A 20716-nucleotide genomic window follows, 5' to 3' on the forward strand; every position below is an offset into this window, starting at 1 on the left:
CATTTTTTCAGAACTTTTTTTTATTCAAAAATATAAATGGCAAAAAAGCTTTTCTTTACTGCTAAACCATGTGATCATATGATATGTCCATGATTGGGGCTTTGACAAAACAGTCAACATAAAATGAACCATTAAATGTTTTTCTTAGTTTAAGGTAAGCATGCTAGGTACAGTACAGAGGATAGTGTACTTGCTTGGATGGAAAGATAATAAGGAGAGTGGGAGTGGCGTTAAGTGTAGGATATGTTCACTTTGTCTCAGATTAGATTGGAGATTAGTTGTATCACAGAAACCTACGGGCAATGCCAGACCCCATACCTGAAACAATGTGAAAAGGCTTCTTCTGCTGGCGAGATGGCTGCCTGCCAAGTGAGCTAACAAACCAAGGGCAAATGGCTAATCACTATAAATTAAACAATTGGCATACAGCAAATACAGTAATGAAATGACAATATTACGAGTGCTTTACCTGATTGGTTTTAATCTATGCCGGTGATAAGGCCCTAGTTCAATCTTTTTCATTTGTTGAACAAAAATACATCTCAGGAAAAGGACACAATGTACCTATATTGACTGAGCCTTGTCCCTTAAAGTGAGCAACAAAATAAGTCACACAACTAACCATTGAAAGATCACATATGGGTTGCCAATATCAATTTGCACAGCATTACTTTCCTCCAATGTGTTATAAAAGGCCTATAGCATGTAATGCTGGAAACAATGATTAGCCTACCTGCCTTTGTTATTTACCTAGTACCAACCATTTAGACTAGAACTAACAAAACATGTTGCACTTATTCCACATGAGGGCAACTTGTAACTCAATTTGTGTCTGGCAATATTATTGTTGTAGGCCAACTACAATGCTCCGGACATCCAAAGGTGAGAATACACTATAGAGGTGTGAGATCCGGAGTATTCACACTATGCCATATGTTAGGGAATAGTTGTCAAGGCGCCTCACAATGATTCCATTGTAGATAGGGTCTTGGCAGTCAATAATTTATTGCCCGTTGATTTTGAACGGCTTTTTGGACAGGTGGGGAAGTTATTTTTATGCATCTTATGATGAAGAATGGCAGAGAAACCAACGGTTAAATAAAAATCTAAACTATGTCGTGGGTCTGAGAGTGCCAGGGGCTTTGTTGTTTTCTGTGAGATGTTTTATCTTGATGTTTTCTCCCTTGTTGACGACACTTGCTGTATCACTTTCCAACTTCATCCAGATACTTGCGGTTTAACTCCGCTTGCTCCTTCTGGCTCTCGATCCTCGCCATTTCGATCATATTTCTCAGAAGGTGGAAAGTGAGGTCGATTGAGATCGGGGGGTCATCGTTTCTTTTGGTCAGCTCCACGAAGTCTTCCAGGCTGTTGCCCTCCTCAGGCGCGCGCTGCACCTCCAAGGGCGGCAAACTGCGCGCCAGGTGACCAAGACCCCTCGAGCCCAGGGGCGTCACCTCAAAGGGAAACTGTGGCGGGAGACCTGCCTGCATCCGGGGATTTCTCAGCAAATACCTCAGTATCTTTTCTCCTATAAGATAGGAAACTGCGTTATCACCAGCCTTCAGCAACACCTCGTCCAGCTGACTCTTGTAGCCGTGGCCGTCGAACATTGCCAGGTCCCGTGGTCTACAGACACTGGGGGGGATGTGAGAGCTGAGGAGAATAGTGGCAAGGAGCAGGATCAGGGGAACAGGCTTCATAGTGCTGGACAGACGGACAAAACGGTGCCCTGTTACGGAGAGAGGTGTACAAATATTAGCAAAAAGCACTGGAACTCAAAGTAGATTCAAACTTTAAATTGCACGTATTTAACAATTGTGTTCAAAGCAAAAACAAATAGGCTATCACATTTGTACAAAAATTTGCCTAAAGGCAAGCGTAGCATAAACAGAAATAAACAACAAACGTAACAAAATAATATGTTTATCCTTACATTATAAACATATGCATGTGAGTAGGCTATTTATAGGCGTGGTTAATTGTCACACAATGGAGACATACATCGTTGAGTTACTGAAACAAGCATGCACATGCTTCTTCAGCTGTGTAAATAAGTAAAATAAACATATTGTTTTTATGATGCAAAAATGACCAACGAATTGCTGTGTGTCCTTGATATTCTCAATTCAGTACCAGAACTCTTAGCACCTCAAACTAAAAAGGTGAAACAAAAGAAAGCTAAATAAACCACTTACCAGTACTTTGTCTCCTGATGCTGAAAAAGTTGCACACCGGCTAGAAAAGTGACAATTGAGACCCGGGTCCGAAAAGTCCCGCTAAATGTCGATTGGAGAATAACGCCTCTTTCTTAAGGGTTATATATACATCCAACATCGTTCCATTGACGTCAGTGCAAGTGCATAAACTGCTTGTAAATGAGGCGACTCCGTTTGAAGTAAAGGCAAGTGTTTTGAGGGACAGCTTATTATGCTGCAAGCCAAGGTCTGCTCAATAACATTTAAAATGTTTCCATTTGAGTCATTTAGCAGACGCTCTTATCCTGAGCGACTTACAGCAGTGAGTGCAAACATTTTCATATTTTTTTTTCAGGACAGTTTTTCGATCTGATATTCTATTTTTCCATACAACTCTTAAGTTAGCCTACCTCAACCTGTCACATTAACCCTAATTAAGTCCGCAAGGCAAAACCAGTTATTGTTTCACACGGTGTTGGTATGCCTCCAGTTAAACTAAAATAACAGAACACCCCGCAAAAAAACAACACATTTACTTATTAAAAACAACCAATTGTGGAAGTTATAACAAAGTGATTCGTCAAAGTGTAAAGCTGCTCCATGTACCATGAATCTGGACTCTGAATAAACTAGTCTAGAAATGATGAACCGTTGTCGTGATGCCTTTATGCATGATTTAACATCTAAGCGAGGCAGAGCAGAAGTGCACAGCGGGGAAACGTGCAGAGGGCGCAGAGAACTGTCCATGGTTCTGAAAAGGTTTATGCCCGCGATGCAAGTTAATTCTAAATGAAAACTACACAAAATAGAGGAATATGTCATAGTTAGCTGATACAATCCGAGAGCTGTACAGACTTCACTTAATATGACTGTAGGCCTATTAATGCATTGAAAACTAATTTAAAGCCACCATGTATTTTTGTCAGATACATTTAGTTCGTTATAGAAAAGATTCCTCTTTTCAGAAATAGCCAGGCTAATGGATTTGTCTGTTTGGTCCCCCAACTATTTTTCTAAAATACTTTTTTTCTCTTGGAGAAGTGTGGCATATTCAACAATGGTGCAAAGTTGGGGTCAAAGCCACTCATCATGTCACCTTTTAAACAGAAGTTAAAGAAATAATTAGATATTAAAGAACAGGCAGATATGGCTTTAATATTACAATTCCTTGTACATTTTAAAAGTATAGTGTATACAATTTAAGCTTAATACAACATTTTAACATTGTATGTTTAATACTGCTGGTAATGTCATAAATTGAAATGAGAACACAGAAATCAAGTAAGCTACTGTTTAACAGCAGAGTAAGTCACTGAACAAAAATATAAATGCAACATGCAACAATTTCGAAGATTTTACTGAGTTACAGTTCACATAACGAAATCAGTCAATTGAAATAAACTCAATAGGCCCTATTCTATGGATTTCACGACTGGGACTAAAGATATGCATCTGTTGGTCGCAGATACCTTAAAAAACAAGGTAGGGCGTGCATCAGAAAACCAGTCAGTATCTGGTATGACCACCATTTATTTGCATATCAGCCTGTTGATTGTGGCCTGTGGAATGTTGTACCCCTCCTCTTTAATGGCTGTGCGAAGTTCCTGGATATTGGCGGGAACTGGAAACATGCTGTCATACATGCCAATCCAGAGCATCCAAAACATGCTCAATGGGTGACATGTCTGATGAGGAAGAAGGCCATGGAAGAACTGGGACATTACCAGCTTCCAGGAATTGTGTACAGATCCTTGTAAAATGGGGCTGTGCATTATCATGCTGAAACATGAGGTGATGGGTTGGATGAATGACAACAATGGGCCTCAGGAACTCGTCACAGTATCTGTCCACTCAAATTCCCATCGATAAAATGCAATTGTGTTCTTTGTCCGTAGCTTATGAATACCCATACCAGAACCCCACCGCCACCATGGGGCACTCTGTTCACAATGTTGATACCAGAAATCAGCTCGACCACATAACGCCGTGGTCTGTGGTTGTGAGGCTGGTTGGACGTACTGCCAAATTCTCTAAAACAACGTTGGAGGCAGCTTATGGTAGAGAAATTAACAGTCAATTCTTTGGCAACAACTCTGGTGGACATCCCTGTAGTCAGCATGCCATTGCACGCTCCCTCAAACCTTGAGACATCTGTGGCATTGTGTTGTGTGACAAAACTGCACATTTTAGAGTGGCCTTTTATTGTCCCTAGCACAAGGTGCACCTGTGTAATGATCATGCCGTTTAATCAGCTTATTGATATGCCACACCTGTCAGGTGAATGGATTATCTCGGCAAAGGAGAAATAACAGGGATGTAAACAAATCTGTGCACAAAAATATTTGAGAGAAATAAGGTTTTTGTGCATATGGAAAATATCTGGGATCTTTTATTTCAGCTCATGAAACATGGAACCAACACTTTACGTATTGCGTTTATATTTTTGTTCAGTATATATGTCAACTACAGTCTGCCTGACTATCAACTTTTTATAGCATTAATAGTAACTTCATATACACTAACGTTTTAGAACAAGTGTTTTTCTTTATTTTACTATTTTCTATACTGTAGAATAATAGTGAAGACATCAAAACTATGAAATAACACATATTGAATCATGTAGTAACCAAAAAAGTGTAAAACAAATCAGAATTAATTTTATATTTGAGATTCTTCAAATTGCCACCCTTTGCCATGATGACAGCTCTGCACACTCTTGGCATTCTCTCAACCAGCTTCACCTGGAATGCTTTTCCAACAGTCTTGAAGGAGTTCCTACATATGCTGAGCACTTGTTGGCTACTTTTCCTTCACTCTGCGGTCCGACTCATCACAAACCATCTCAATTTGGTTTAGGTCGGGGGATTGTGGAGGCCAGGTCATCTGATGCAGTACTCCATCACTCTCATTCTTGGTAAAAATAGCCCTTACACAGCCTGGAGGTGTGTTGGGTCATTATGATGTTGAAAAACAAATGATAGTGCAAACCAGATGGGATGGTGTATCGCTGCAGAATGCTGTGGTAGCCATGCTGGTCAAGTGTGCCTTGAATTCTAAATGAATCACAGACCGTGTCACCAGCAAAGCACCCCCACACCATAACACGACCAACACACATGCAGAGATCATCCGATCACCCGTTCACCCACACCGCGTCTCATAAAGACACGGCTGTTTGAACCAAAAATCTCAAATTTGGACTCCAGACCAAAGGACAAATTCCCACCGGTCTAATGTCCATTGCTCGTGTTTCTTGGCCCAAGCAAGTCTCTTCTTCTTATTGGTGTCCTTTAGTAGTGGTTTCTTTGCAGCAATTTGACCATGAAGACCTGATTCACACAGTCTCCTCTGAAAAGTTGATGTTGAGATGTGTCTGTTACTTGAACTTTGTGAAGCATTTATTTGGGCTGCAATTTCTGAGGCTGGCAAATCTAATGAACTTATCTTCTGCAGCAGAGGTAACTCTGGGTCTTCCTTTCTTGCTGCGGTCCTCATGAGAGCCAGTTTCATCATAGCGCTTGATGGTTTTGTGACTGAACTTGAAGATACTTTCAAAGTTCTTGACATTTTCCGTATTGACTGACCTTCATGTCTTAAAGTAATGATGGACTGTCGTTTCTCTTTGCTTATTTGAGCTGTTCTTGCCATAATATGGACTTTCTGAATACCCCCCCACCTTGTCAAAACAAGCTCAAACGCATTAAGGAAAAAAATTCCACATATTACCTTTTAAGAAGGCACACCTGTTAATTGAAATGCATTCCAGGTGACTACCTCATGAAGCTGGTTGAGAGAATGTCAAGAGTGTGCAAAGCTGTCATCATGGCAAAGGGTGGCTATTTGAAGAATCTCAAATATATTTTGATTTGACACTTTTTGTTAAACACTTTTTTGGTTACTACATGATTCCATATGTCTTATTTCATAGTTGTGATGTCTTCACTATTATTCTACAATGTAGAAAATAGTAAAAATAAAGAAAAACCCTTGAATGAGTAGGTGTGTCCAAACTTTTGACCAGTAGTGTAGATGTGACAAACTTTCACAAAAATCTTTCACTATGCAAAAGTTCGAGTTTCAAGTTTCTTTTTTAAGTTTGAATATTTCATAGTGTTTGTTAACAATTTTTTTCCTGACTGCTAACTTAGTGTGCGATTCACAGCTTTCTGGATTCAGTGTATCACACTATTTGCAGGTGTAAAAGTCTCATTGATAGTCCTATATGTGTGAGGTAGGGCGGGTCCTGAAATATCCATCACATCTTATTGGCTTTCCAGGACAAGTAGGAATTCCAGCCGATAGCTACAATCTGGACCACAGCCAATCTGCAAGACAAGAGTTCAATACTGACACATCACAGCTGAATAAATAGATCAATGCCATTGAATAGATCAATATGGAAATAAAATGTATATGGACTACATTGATGTCACTAAACCATCCCAGGGGCTCACCGGTGGTGCAGTGGGATAAAATAGAAGTTGGCAATCTGGACTGCAGGCCATAGCTGAAAAAGAGCGGAACACATTCAATGAAACATTACAGAGTGGTTCATACTGTAAATAATATTTTAAGCCTTTCACAGGGATAACTTACATAGTAATTTGAGATCAAGGCATCTGTGTAGTCCTGCAGAGAATAAGATAGACACAGAGACCTTTACGTTAGAGCTTAGAATTTTATTTTATTTAACCTTTATTTAACCAGGAAGGGCTCATTGAGATTTAAAATCTCTTTTTCAAGAGCGTCCTGGCCAAGATAGGCAGCGCCAAGTCATTACAAAAATTACAGACAAACAACATGAAAAACTACAAGTAATCTAGTAAAAACCATAGAATATAACAAAATCAAAAACAGCAAATTAAAAACATTGACAGGTCAGGGAATCAGTCTCCAGATCATTCATCCGTGATTTAAAAATACCAATCGGGACAAGTTCATCCAGTTTAAAAGTATTTTGTAAGGCATTCCAAGACGATGGCGCAGAGTACATAAAAGCCCTTGTACCAAATTCAGTTCGGACATTTGGAACAGTTAGCAGGATAAAGTCCCGCGAACGAAGAGAGTACCCACCGCATTTCTGAACAATAAAAATGCCCAAATAAAAAGGTAGTAAACCCAAAATGGCTTTGTAAATAAAAGTATACCAGTGACTGAGCCTACGAGTGACTAGAGAAGGCCAGCCAACCCTGGTATACAAAGTGCAGTGGTGCGTAAGGGTTTTGCAATTTAAAATAAATCTCAGAGTGCCATGGTAAAGGGTGTCAATTGATCTCAATATTGAGAATGATTGTGTATTTCTAATAAAAACATCTTCACTGACCCTCACCCGGATGCCTTCTTCCAGTTCACACCTGTGTTGACCTCTAACCCTGACCAGGTAGGTAGGGGCTATCAATCAAGCTGTGAGGGGTTACAGTATGTGTTGGCCCCCCTCTGGGCCAGTCACAGTGACAGCTGACAGCTCAACATCATAGTCTCAAGTTAACAACTGTGGGTCAGTGCCGTGTCTTGCTCTCACACATCACATGGCATATAAAACAACCAGCCATCTGGAACAGCCAGGACCCTCACTAAGCCTGGCCCATCTCCCTAAAGGTCAACCCAATAAGATTGGATGGATTTCATTCTTTTTTAAATGTCTTTATTGGGAAAGACTAGGTGTGTAAAATAATCCAATGTTCCCAGAAATGTTGTCTTTGTTTGTTTTCTTTGGCGTAACAGTTCCTAATTACTAGAAAACAAGGCACCGGCCACCTGGGGTGAAAACACCGCAGTGCTACAACATCAGAGACACACGGTGGCGTTACTAAAATCCTTCCCCTTTGGAGAGCGGACATCTTTCATTCTTCTTCTAGGGCTGAGGAGACAACTAACTTCTTTGAGCTCACGAGGCTGCAGTCCATGGAACTGTTTGGCCAGCGCCCACCATATGTTCCCTTAATTATGACACACTGAGCTCTGAGAATGTCATAAAACCATCAAACTGTCACATAATGAAAACGGTAATAGGTAGACGAGTTGTTAGTACTTGTTTTTGTGTTCCCAGGAGGTAGTGTGCGCTTGACCTTTTTGCTTCAGTATCAGCATTCAGCAGCGCGGAGTGTAGCGACTGACCGCATTTGTAGAAGAATGGCTGCACTCAAAATGGACATCTCCGACCTTCACGTTTCCAACCCATTCATCGTCTCATAAAGGAGGGAGGGAGGGAGGTCAGAGCTAAGACATACATTTTGATCTAGCTCTACAGGAGCCATAGAGGAGGTAGGTACTGTAGCATCAGAGTGGCCATCGAAATAAGCCACATGAATAACCAAGTGGTCCCGGGGGAGAGCTTGACCCACACTATAAGATGAGGTGAAGTGAAGTCATAGTTGGGATGGGCTTGTGACGTGATTGACACCAGAGCGGCTTGCCACTAGCTATTGAAGAGCAGGGTTGAGGACTGAGGAGGATGCTGCATATGGAAGATTCCACGCCAGGAAGGCCCCAAAATATTTTTGGTATCTCAGATAGTTTGGGAATTCTCACATAGAAACTTGATTGGAAGGATGTTTGATATTCTTTTTACATTTGTATCACAAACCATTGAGAAAATCATGATGAAAGTGGCCATTTTAGGCCCTTTTTATACTTGTAAGACTCCATGAGCCATGAATCGCACATGATACAGACAACATCTTGGTGTCATTATACTCCTTACAGTATGTGCTAAAATATGGAGTATGTCTAGATTCTGAAATACAATTTTCACATTAATATCTCATATCTCATTATATTTGGAACAATATTCTCTTCAAACACGTCACATTTCCAGACTGGGTACTCTTAAAGATATGACCCATTTTATACATAGACATTGACAATATGGCCATTAACCAATTACATTCAGCAAGTCACCAGCAGAAGGAGTTCCCTTTGAATCTTCAATATAAGCCTACTAGAAAGTGTGTGCCCTCAAGCCTAAGGGAAGAAAAAGTAATTCCACTACCCAAGAATAGTAAAGCCCCCTTTACTGGCTCAAATAGCCGACCAATCAGCCTGTTACAAACCCTTAGTAAACTTTTGGAAAAATTGTGTTTGATCAGATACAATGCTATTTCACAGTAAACAAATTGACAGACTTTCAGCACGCTTATAGGGAAGGACATTCAACAAGCACGGCACTTACACAAATAACTGATGATTGGCTGAGAGAAATTGATGATAAAAAGATTGAGGGAGCTGTATTGTTAGACTAATGCAGCTTTGGACATTATCGATCATAGTCAGCTGCTGGAAAAACATATGTGTTATGGCTTTACATCCCCTACTATATTGTGGATAAAGAATCCAACAGAACACAGAGGCAGTTCTTGGAAGCCTCTCCAACATAATCCAGGTAGAATCAGGAATTCCCCAGGGCAGCTGTCTAGGGCCCTTACTTTTTTCAACTTTACTAATGACATGCCACTGACTTTGAGTAAATGTATGCGGATGATTCAACACTATACATGTCAGCTACTACATCAAGTGAAATCACTGCAACACTTAAAGATCTGCAGTTAATTTCAGAATCGGTGGCAAGGAATAAGTTAGTCCTAAATAATTTTATTATGAAAAGCATTGTATTTGGGACAAATCATTCACTAAACCCTAAACCTAAATCTTGTAATAAATAATGTGGAAATTGAGGAAGTTGAAGTGACTAAACTGCCTGGAGTAACCCTGGATTGTAAACTGTCATGGTCAAAACATATTTATACAACAGTAGCTAAGACTGGGAGAAGTATGTCCATAATAAAGCATTACTCTGCCTTCTTAACGACACTATCATCAAGGCAGGTCCTACAGGCCCTAGTTTTGTTGTACCTGGACTAATGTAAATGTACACGGAGAGCTAACATTAATAAAATACATGTATATCTCTCGTGGCTCAAAGTGGAGGAGAGATTGACTTCATCACTACTTGTTTTTGTAAGAAGTGTTGATATGCTGAATACACTGATGTGTCTGTTTAAACTACTAGCACACAGCTCGGACACCAATTCACATCCCACAAGACATGTCACCAGAGGTCTCTTCACAATCCCCAAGTCAAGAACAGACTATAGGAGGCGCACAGTACTACATAGAGCCATGACTACATGGAACTCTATTCCACATCAGGTAACTGATGCAAGCAGTAAAACCAGATTTAAAACCCAGATTAAAAATACACTTTATGGAACATCGGGGACTGTAAAGAGATGCACAGAAACAGGAACAGACACACGCATATGCACACACACGTACATTGTAATATTGTTGTATGGTGGTATTATATATTTTGTATTGTAGATATGTAGTGGTGTAATAATGTTATATGATATACTGTTTTATATTTGTTTTATGTGTGATGTTTTAAGTGCCTTAATGTGTTTGGACCCCAGGAAGAGTAGCTGCTGCCTTCGCAGCAGCTAATGGGGATCCCTAATAAATTAAAATACAATATACATTTTTCCATTCATTGTGTTGGTGGTGCGCATACAATTAATCATAACTTCAAAAGTAGCAGAGCACCAACTCTGACAATTTGATGTACTTTTGAGGTAATCATATTCATACTTTTTAAGTTGAATAAATGAATGTGAAATTGTATTTCAGACTCTAGACACTCCATATTTTAGCACATACTATAAGGAGTATAATGACACCAAGATGTCTGTATCATGTACGGATCATAGGGTTTTACAGGAGGCATGTATAGGTCTGAAAAGTGCTTAATATGGCCACTTTCATCAAGATTTTCTTAACAATGCTTTGTGATACATATGTAAAAAACATGTCGAACACCCTTCCTCCCAATTAAGTTTCTATGCGAGAATTGCCAGAACAATCTGAGACACCCAAAATATTTTAGAGCCTTCCTGGCGTGGAATCACCCATATGTCTGCGAACATTCCCACGTGTCACTAATGTCCATTTTAACTAGTACTGTCTATCAGACTAAGTTCCATCTGGCTTTAGATGAGGAAGGTGTGGTCACATTATTGCCTTTCATCACACATTTATTTCACATCACAGTCTTGCCTAATGAGCACAATTGCCATTTGTTTTCTGTCTTTTCTGACATTTTGGTGACTGCCCTTTCGGCCTCATTTAAACTCAAGCGCCTTCTTACATAAATATTTGATGGTCCGCCGAGCAAGAAGAACGGTGGATGAACCCCCCCACACATGAGTCACCAGCGCTATTTCAACCCTCCTTCCCTTCATTCCTTCATCCCTCCATGGGAGAAAATAGCTTTAATTATACTGGGGCAGAGATGGAGGTCACTCAGCTTGTTTCCTGGAGAACACAGAAGAGGAGAGGAAAGGAGTTCCTCTCAGTTTGGGAGCTACAGGGGTACCTACAGGGGTCTGACAGTCCCTGGGCTGTCAACGCTACACACCTCTGTCTCAGACCACATGTTGATTTTTTGTGATTACAAAAATCAGCAGGTATAGTTGGAGTCGGAAGTTTACATACACTTAGGTTGGAGTCATTAAATCTCGTTTTTCAACCACTCCACAAATTTCTTGTTAACAAACTACAGTTTTGCCAAGTCGGTTAGGACATCTACTTTGTGCATGACACAAGTAATTTTTCCAACAATTGTTTACAGACAGATTATTTCATTTATAATTCACAGTATCACAATTCCAGTGGGTCAGAAGTTTACATACTGTCACGCCCTGACCAGTATAGAGGATTATTTGTATTATTTGGTCAGGGCGTGGCAGAGGTATGTTTGTTTTGTATGGTGTTTTTTTTGTGTATAGCTTAGAGGGGTGTGTTATTTATGTGTTCCGGGGTTTTGTGGTGTATGTTTTAGTATGATTAGGTTCTAGATTAAGTTTTCTATGTGCAGGTTTGGTTGCTGGACTCTCAATTGGAGGCAGGTGTTTCTAGTTGCCTCTGATTGGGAGTCCTATAAGTAGGTGTGCGTTTTGTTTGTCACTTGTGGGTAGTTGTATGTTAGCACTGCTTTTGTTTAGCCTGCGACACTGTTCCTGTCGTGAGTTTTGTTTATTGTTTTTTTCCTCGTGGTCACATTTGAAATAAATGATGATGAGCACGCAATCCGCTGCATATTGGTCCACTTTGTCCGACAGCGATTTCAACATATCTTCTGACGAAGAGGTTTGTGACACATACAAAGTTGACTGTGCCTTTAAACAGCTTGGAAAATTCCAGAAAATGTCATGGCTTTAGAAGCTTCTGATAAATGATGTCAATTAGCCTGAGTCAATTGGAGGTGTACCTGTGGATATATTTCAAACTCAGTGCCTCTTTGCTTGACATCATGGGAAAATCAAAAGAAATCAGCCAAGACCTCAGAAAAAAAATTGTAGACCTCCACAAGTCTGGTTCTTCCTTGGGAGCAATTTCCAAACGCCTGAAGGTACCACGTTCATCTGTACAAACAATAGTACGCAAGTATAAACACCATGGGACCACGCAGACGTCATACCGCTCAGGAAGGATACGCGTTCTGTCTCCTAGAGACGAACGTACTTTGGTGCGAAAAGTGCAACTCAATCCCAGAACAACAGCAAAGGACTTTGTGAAGATGCTGGATGAAACAGGTATGAAAGTATCTATATCCACAGTAAAACGAGTCCTATATCGACATAACCTGAAAGGCCCCTCAGCAAGTAAGAAGCCACTGCTCCAAAACCGCCATAAAAAAGCCAGACTACTGTTTGCAACTGCACATGGGGACAAAGATCGGACTTTTTGGAGAAATGTCCTCTGGTCTGATGAAACAAAAATAGAACTGTTTGGCCATAATGACCATCGTTATGTTTGGAGGAAAAAGGGGGAGGCTTGCAAGCCGAAGAACACATCCCAAACGTGAAGCACGGGGGTGGCATCATCAAGTTGTGGGGGTGCTTTGCTGCAGGAGGGACTGGTGCAATTCACAAAATAGATGGCATCATGAGGCAGGAAATTATGTGGATATATTGAAGCAACATCTCAAGACATCAGTCAGGAAGTTAAAGCTTGGTCGCAAATGGGTGTTCCAAATGGACAATGACCACAAGCATACTTCCAAAGTTGTGGCAAAATGACTTAAGGACAACAAAGTCAAGGTATTGGAGTGGCCATCACAAAGCCCTGACTTCAATCCTATAGACAACTTGTGGGCAGAACTGAAAAAGTGTCTGCAAGCAAGGAGGCCTACAAACCTGACTCAGTTACACCAGCTCTGTCAGGAGGAATAGGCCAAAATTCACCAAACTTATTGTGGGAAGCTTGTGGAAGGCTACCCGAAACATTTGATCCAAGTTGAACAATTTAAAGGCAATGCTACCAAATACTAATTGAGTGTATGTTAACTTCTGACCCACTGGGAATGTGATGAAAGAAATAAAAGCTGAAATAAATCTCTCTCTACTATTATTCTGACATTTCACTTTCTTAAAATAAAGTGGTGATCCTAACTAACCTAAGACAGGGAATTTTTACTAGGATTAAATGTCAGGAATTATGAAAAACTGAGTTTAAATGTATTTGGCTAAGGTGTATGTAAACTTCCGACTTCAACTATATATATTTGCAACTCATGCTTAATGTATGTTATTTAATGATCTTATTATTTGAGGTTTAATGTATGTTTAATTGAAATCAGTGGAGAAAAGTCATGATGAGATGAGCCTTACCCTCTTGAGCTTGGCAACGTTCTCCTCCACAGTCAGTCCATTTAAGGTTCCAGAGATCCCCAGGAAGGCACCCAGGAAACACGGTGCAAAGCCCAACTGTTGATACATGACAAGAACAAACACTGTTTTATCGGTCTGTGTACGTGTGTGTCTGTGTGATGTTTGTGTGTGTGTGAATGTACATGTTTATATAAATGTTAATGTGCGTGCAAAATGAGTGGAAAAAAAGCTCAGTGACTCAATGGAAGCATACTTTTTCCATGGACATTGTGCATATAAATAAGGATGCACAATGGCCACTATTAAAAGGTTTCAAAAGGAAATTGGATAATTGCGATGATTATGATGAGTCCAGTTGGGCCCTGAAAGTGGAGCGCCTGTAGGATGGTGTTACCTCCGCAGGGTTCTGCATATAAGCCAATGACGTCATAATACATATTTACGGAAGTGAAAATGGCAATTTTTAAAACACAGACCCATGTAGGTTTTTATTGATCTTTGATGCAACATTTGTCAAATCACCAAGAGCATAGTCACTGAGGCAACGGTTATACAATGTCTTACTTATAACATACACTATATATACAAAAGTATGTGGACACCCCTTCAAATTAGTGGATTTGGCTATTTCTGCCACACCCGTTGCTGACAGGTATATAAAATCGAGCACACAGCCATGCAATCTCCATAGACAAACATTGACAGTATAATGGCCTTACTGAAGAGCTCAGTGACTTTCAACGTGGCACTGTCACAGGATGCCACCTTTCCAACAAGTCAGTTTGTCAAATTTCTGCCCTGCTAGAGCTGCCCCGGTCAACTATAAGTGCTGTTATTGTGAAGTGGAAACGTCTAGGAGCAACAATGGCTCAGCCATGAATTGATAGGCCAAACAAACTCACAGATCGGGACTGGCGAGTGCTGAAGCGTGTAGCGCCTAAAAATCATCTGTCCTCAGTTGCAACATTCACTACCGAGTTCCAAACTGCCTCTGGAAGCAATGTCAGCACAAAAACTGTTCGTCTGGAGTTTCATGAAATGGGTTTCCATGGCGGGCAGCCACACACAATGACAAGCGTCGGCTGGAGAGTTGTAAAGCTCGCCCCAATTGGACTCTGGAGGAGTGGAAACGCGTTTTTCTGGAGTGATGAATCACGCTTCACCATCTGGCAGTCCGACGGACAAATCTGGGTTTGGCAAATGCAAGGAGAACGCTACCTGCCCCAATGCATAGTGGCAAATGTAAAGTTTGGAGGAGGAGGAATAATGGTCTGGGGCTGTTTTTCATGGTTTGAGCTAGGCACCTTAGTTCCAGTGAAGAGAAATCTTAACGCTACAGCGTACAATGACATTCTAGACGATTCAGTGCTTCCAACTTTGTGGCAACAGTCCCTTTCCTGTTTCAGAATGATAATGCCCCCGTGCACAAAGCGAGGTCCATACAAAAATGGTTTGTAGTGATCGGTGTGGAAGAACTTGACTGGCCTACACAGAGTCCAGACCTCAACCACATTGAACACCTTTGGGATGAATTGGAACGCCGAATGCGAGCCAGGTCTAATTGCCCAACATCAGCTCCCGACCTCACTAATGCTCTTTTGGCTGAATAGAAGCAAATCCCTGCAGCAATGTTCCAACATCTAGTGGAAAGCCTTCCTAGAAGAGTGGAGGAGGTTATAGCAGCAAAGGGGGGACCAACTCCATATTAATGCCCATGATTTTGGAATGAGATGTTCGACGAGCAGGTGTCCAGATACTTTTGGTTATGTAGTGTATGTTGTGAGCAAATATGTTGTAAGCAAACTCGAGGATCCCACTTTGCACTGTTGTATAATTATGAGAGGGAGAAATTCCCCCCTTTTTTTTTAAGTACTCGTAAAACCCTGTTAATTAATGACATTAAGGTCCTGCCCCTGTCACTTACAGACCAATTTGGGTATCCATAAAAAGCCTCGATGAAAGTTTCATCACACTAACCAACTGGGATGACTGACAAAAAATGTCAGAGGAAAAGAGGAGGATAAGATAGACGTTGACAACTCAGACATATCTGATTTGACAGAGAAATTAACTTATTGTGACTTTGGGCATGATTTAATTAAGCAATAAGGCACGAGAGGGTGTGGTATATGGCCAATATACCATGGTTAAGGGCTGTTCTTAAGCACGATACAACACAGAGTACCTGGATACAGTCCTTAGCCGTGGTATATTGGCCAAATATTACAAACCCCTGAGGTGCCTTATTGCTATTATAAACTGTTTACCAACATAATTAGAGCAGTAAAAATACATGTTTTGTGATACCCGTGATATACGGTCCGATACACCACGGCTGTCAACCACCCAGTTCCTAATGAGCTTTATACAGACAGTGACTGCCCTTACCAACTGTACTATTCATACCTTTCTTTCAGATCACTGAGTAAATCATCGAAGTCAGGGAAGACCCTGTTTCTTAACACCATCCAGCTTTACTGATCAGTGACCGTGATAAATGGAGATGCATCACTGTGGTTAGGACTCCCCCGTAAAGCTTACCACAATGTTATCGTCTGACTTACGACATTAAATCCCCAGGTCGTTGATGAGAGAGGTCAAAGAAGAATGGCAGGAAACTTGCAAGCTAACAGGCGGTCCACAAACAGGCAAATAATGGAGCAGTACAACAGTGGTGTGCAGAACAGCATCTCGGAACGCACAACTCGTCGGTCCTTGTCACGGATGGGCTACTGCAGCAGACGACCACACCAGGTTCCACTCCTAACACTGGACAATTGAGGAGTGGAAAAACATCACCTGGTCTGACGAATTCTGGTTCCTGTTCCGTCATGCTGATGGCAGAGTCAGGATTTGGCGTAAGCGGCATTAATCCATGGTCCCATCCTGCCTGGTGTTAACGGTACAGGCTGGTGGCGGTGGTGTAATAGTGTGAGGAATGTTTTCCTGGCACACGTTAGGTCCCTTGATACTAATTGAGCAACGTTTGAATGCCACACCTTGTAGAATCCGTGCCCCAAAGAATTCAGGCTGTTCTGGAGGCAAAGGGTGGTCTGACCCGGTACTAGATGGGTGTACCTAACAAACTGGCCACTGAGTGTATAGTGACAGGACAGCATATTTTTTTTTGGTGGGGGGGGGGGGGAGTGGGTCTTTAAGATCTCAAATTTGCTCTGGAATCGCTGTTTTGTGTGTGAAAATTGCTGTGCAGTGAAAGGAGAGTGTGGAGTGTGCATCCTTCAGAGTGTACACTAATCCCTCCTCCAGGAGAGGGCCGCGCGGTGCTCGCCTCTCATTGTCCTCTCTAATCCTGTGCATTCACAGATCCCAAATCATGTTAGCTGCGTATTATGCAAGCAGGCATTTGTTCCCCCCCTGTCAATGCAGGGATTGGTTGACAGACGCTGAAGGGGGCTTCAACCTTTAGGGGAAGAGGCAGAAATAGATTCCTCTGATGAATGTCACACCTATTCACTCAGCTCTGGCTGGCACCACAGTGACAGGCATTTTTGATGGCGCCTTAACCTGGGGTCCATTCATATTTTGAATGTTTGTTGATGTAAGATTTGTAAGTAGAGGAGTCATATGCAAGGGTTAATAACCAGCCCATTAGAGGACAGAGAACTTAAATTATCTATTCATGTAAACTGGCTGGTAGAGCTGAATTTGTTTTTTTACTTAATTGCAGCCACCCAGATGCCCCTCACCTGATCGACAAGCATTTTCTTCATGGCAGCACTTTTAGTCCCCCCAGTGACCAGCTTGTCCAGAACCTTGTACCAGCCACCTATTGCAGGGCCCTGGGGTTGAAAAAAGAACAATCAGGATACTTCACACAGATTCATCATGAAAAGACTGATGGCGTAACAGCAGGAATCAATCATGAAAGCATAATAATTTTTCAGAACATTCCGGAAACAAATATGTTAGACAGCAACAGGGTTGGTGTCAATTCAAATTGAAGTCAGTCAATTCAGGAAGTAAACTGACATTCCAAATCAATAATTGAAAAAAGGCACACACCCACACCCACAATAACAGAGTTCCTCAGCTTTCTGTCATGTCAGTCATGTCACCTAGTCTGTGAGAAGGAGTGTTTGAGAGGGAACATCTGTGTGTGGCGTGTCTAGGAACCTTGGTGCTGTGGCCTGGCCTTGGGTGGTCCTTGGGTCAAATCAAATTAAATAAAATTGTATTTGTCACATGCGCCGAATACAACAGGTGTAGACCTTACAGTGAAATGCTTACTTACAAGCCCTTAACCAACAATGCAGTTTTTAGAAAAATAAGTGTTAAGAAAAAAAATGTATCAGTAAAAAATAAAAGTAACAAATAATTAAAGCGCAGCAGTAAAATAACAGTAGCGAAGCTATATACTATAGTAGTACCGGTACAGAGTCAATATGTGGGGGCACCGGATAGTCGAGGTAATTGAGGTAATATGTACACTACCAGTCAAAGGTTTTAGAACACCTACTCATTCAAGGGTTTTTCTTTATTTTTTTACTATTTTATACATTGTAGAATAATAGTGAAGACATCAAAACTATGAAATAACCCATATGGAATCATGTAGTAACCAAAAAAAGTGTTAAGCAAATCAAAATATATTTTATATGAGATTCTTCAAAGTAGCCACCCTTTGCCTTGATGACAGTTTAGCACATACCCCAACCATAAACCATGGATTACAGGCAACGGCCGCACTGAGCTAAAGGCTAGAGCTGCCGCTTTTAAGGAGTTGGACACTAATCTGGATGCTTGTAAGAAAACCCCCTATGACCTCCCACGAGCCATCAAACAGGCAAAGCGTCAATACAGGACCAACTATGGCGGATCTGACGCTCGTCGGATGTGGCAGGGCTTGCAAACTATCACAGATTACAAAGGGAAAAATAGCAGGGAGCTTCCCAGGGACCCAAGCTAACCAGAAGAGCTAAATGCCTTCTATGCTCGCTTCGAGGCAAGCAACATTGAACCATGCATAAGAGCACCAGCTGTTCCGTACGACTGTGTGATAACGATCTCCGTAGCCAATATGAGTAATACCTTTAAACAGGTTAACATTCACAAAGCTGCAGGCAAGTGTCTTCACTGACATTTTCAACCTCTCCGTGACCCAGTCTGTAATACTTACATTTCAAGCAGACCACCATAGTCCCTGTGCCACCATAGTCCCAAGAACGCCAAGGTAACCTGTAGCCAAGGTAACCTAAATGACTATTGCCCCGTAGCACTCACATCTGTAGCCATGAAATGCTTCGAAAGGCTGGTCATGGCTCACATCAACAGTATCACCCCAGACACCCTGGACCCACTCCAATTTGCATACTGCCCCAACAGATCCACAGATGACGCAATTTCTATTTCACTCAACACTACCTTCTCCCACCTGGACAAAAGGAACACCTATGTTAGAATGTTGTTTACTGACTAGAGTTCAGCGTTCAACACCATAGTGCCCTCCAAGCTCATCACTAAGCTAAGGTCCCTGGGATTAATCACCTCCCTCTGCAACTGGAGGCTGGACTTCCTGACGGGCCACTCCTAGGTCGTAAGGGTAGGCAACACCACATCCACCAAGCTGACCCTCAACAAAATGGCCACTCAGGGTTGTGTGCTTATTGTCCTCCTGTACTTCCTGTTCACCCACGACTGCGGCTATGCATGACTCCAACACCATCATTTAGTTTGCTGACGACACAACGGTGGGAGGCCTGATCACCGACGATGATGAGACAGCCTATAGGAAGAAGGTCTGAGACAACAACCTCTCCCTCAACGTCAGTAAGACAAAGGAGTTGATTGTGGACTACAGGAAATGGAGGGCCGAACATGCCCCCATTCACATCGACGGGCTGTAGTGGAGCGGGTTGAGAGTTTCAAGTCTAAGAATCTATAAATGGTCCACACACACCAACACAGTCGTGAAGATGGTAAGGGTCCTCAGATCCTCAAAATGTTCTACAGCTGAACCATTGAGAGCATCTTGACTGGCGGCATCACCGCTTTGTATGGCAACTGCTCGGCATCCGATCGCAAGGTGCTACAGAGGGTAGTGCGAACGGCCCAGTACGTCCCTGGGGCCGAGCTCCCTGCCATCCAGGACCTCTATACTAGGTGGTGTCGGAGGAAGGCCCTAAAAACTGACTCCAGGCACACAAGCGGTACCGATGCGCCAAATCTGGAACCAACAGAACCCTGAACAGATTCTACCCCCAAGCCATAAGACTATTAAATAGTTAGTCCGGGAGGCAATTTGGTTATCTGTATTGACCGTTTTAGCACCATTTTTGGGGGGGACTCATCACATACGCTGCTGCTACTGTTTATTATCCATCCTGTTCCCAAGTCTTTATTTCTAGTTATATGTACATATCTACCTCAATTACCTTGTACCCCTACACATTGACTCGGAACTGGTACAGTGCATTCGTTAAGTATTCAGACCCTTGACTTTTTCCACATTTTGTTAGGTTACAGCCTTACTCTAAAATGTTTTAAATAAAACATTTTCCTCATCAATCTATACACAATACCCCATAATGACAAAGTGAAAACAGGTTTTTAGAAATTTGGGCAAGTTTATAAAAAATGTAACAGAAATACCTTTATTTGATGTTTTATTTTTTTATTTAATTTGTACTTGTACCCCGTGGGAATTGAACCCCCAACCCTGGCTCTACCTACTGAACCACACAGGACCTAGAAATACCTTATTTACATAAGTATTCAGACCCTGTGTTATGAGACTCAACATTGAGCTCAGGTGCATCCCGTTTCCATTGATCATCCTTGAGATGTTTCTATAACTTGATCAGAGTCCACCTGTGGTAAATTCAATTGATTGTA

The 20716-nt window shown here is 41.6% G+C and overlaps 2 protein-coding genes across 3 annotated transcripts in view; both read right to left on the minus strand.

The window, feature by feature from the left end:
- On the minus strand, nt 1–2442 carry uts1 (urotensin 1). Its single transcript, XM_029750654.1, has 2 exons — nt 2199–2442; nt 1–1732 (listed from the first exon to the last, which is right to left on the minus strand). The coding sequence occupies exon 2, from the start codon at nt 1701–1703 to the stop codon at nt 1206–1208; it is 498 nt and encodes a 165-aa protein (XP_029606514.1). The 5' UTR covers nt 1704–1732; nt 2199–2442; the 3' UTR covers nt 1–1205.
- Nucleotides 2443–6267: 3825 nt separating this feature from the next.
- mpv17 (mitochondrial inner membrane protein MPV17) overlaps nt 6268–20716 on the minus strand; it is a 31753-nt gene continuing 17304 nt past the window's right edge. For both annotated transcript variants that reach the window (XM_029750710.1, XM_029750720.1), the window contains exons 4-8: nt 17572–17664; nt 13865–13960; nt 6795–6827; nt 6653–6705; nt 6268–6523 (exon numbers count right to left, since the gene is read on the minus strand). In XM_029750710.1, the coding sequence (XP_029606570.1) occupies nt 6454–6523; nt 6653–6705; nt 6795–6827; nt 13865–13960; nt 17572–17664 (345 nt within the window). In that variant the 3' untranslated portion in view covers nt 6268–6453. The remainder of the gene's footprint in view (nt 6524–6652; nt 6706–6794; nt 6828–13864; nt 13961–17571; nt 17665–20716) is intronic.

The sequence above is a fragment of the Salmo trutta genome, chromosome 1, assembly GCF_901001165.1.
Source record: "Salmo trutta chromosome 1, fSalTru1.1, whole genome shotgun sequence".
NCBI classification, from domain to species: Eukaryota; Metazoa; Chordata; class Actinopteri; order Salmoniformes; family Salmonidae; genus Salmo; species Salmo trutta.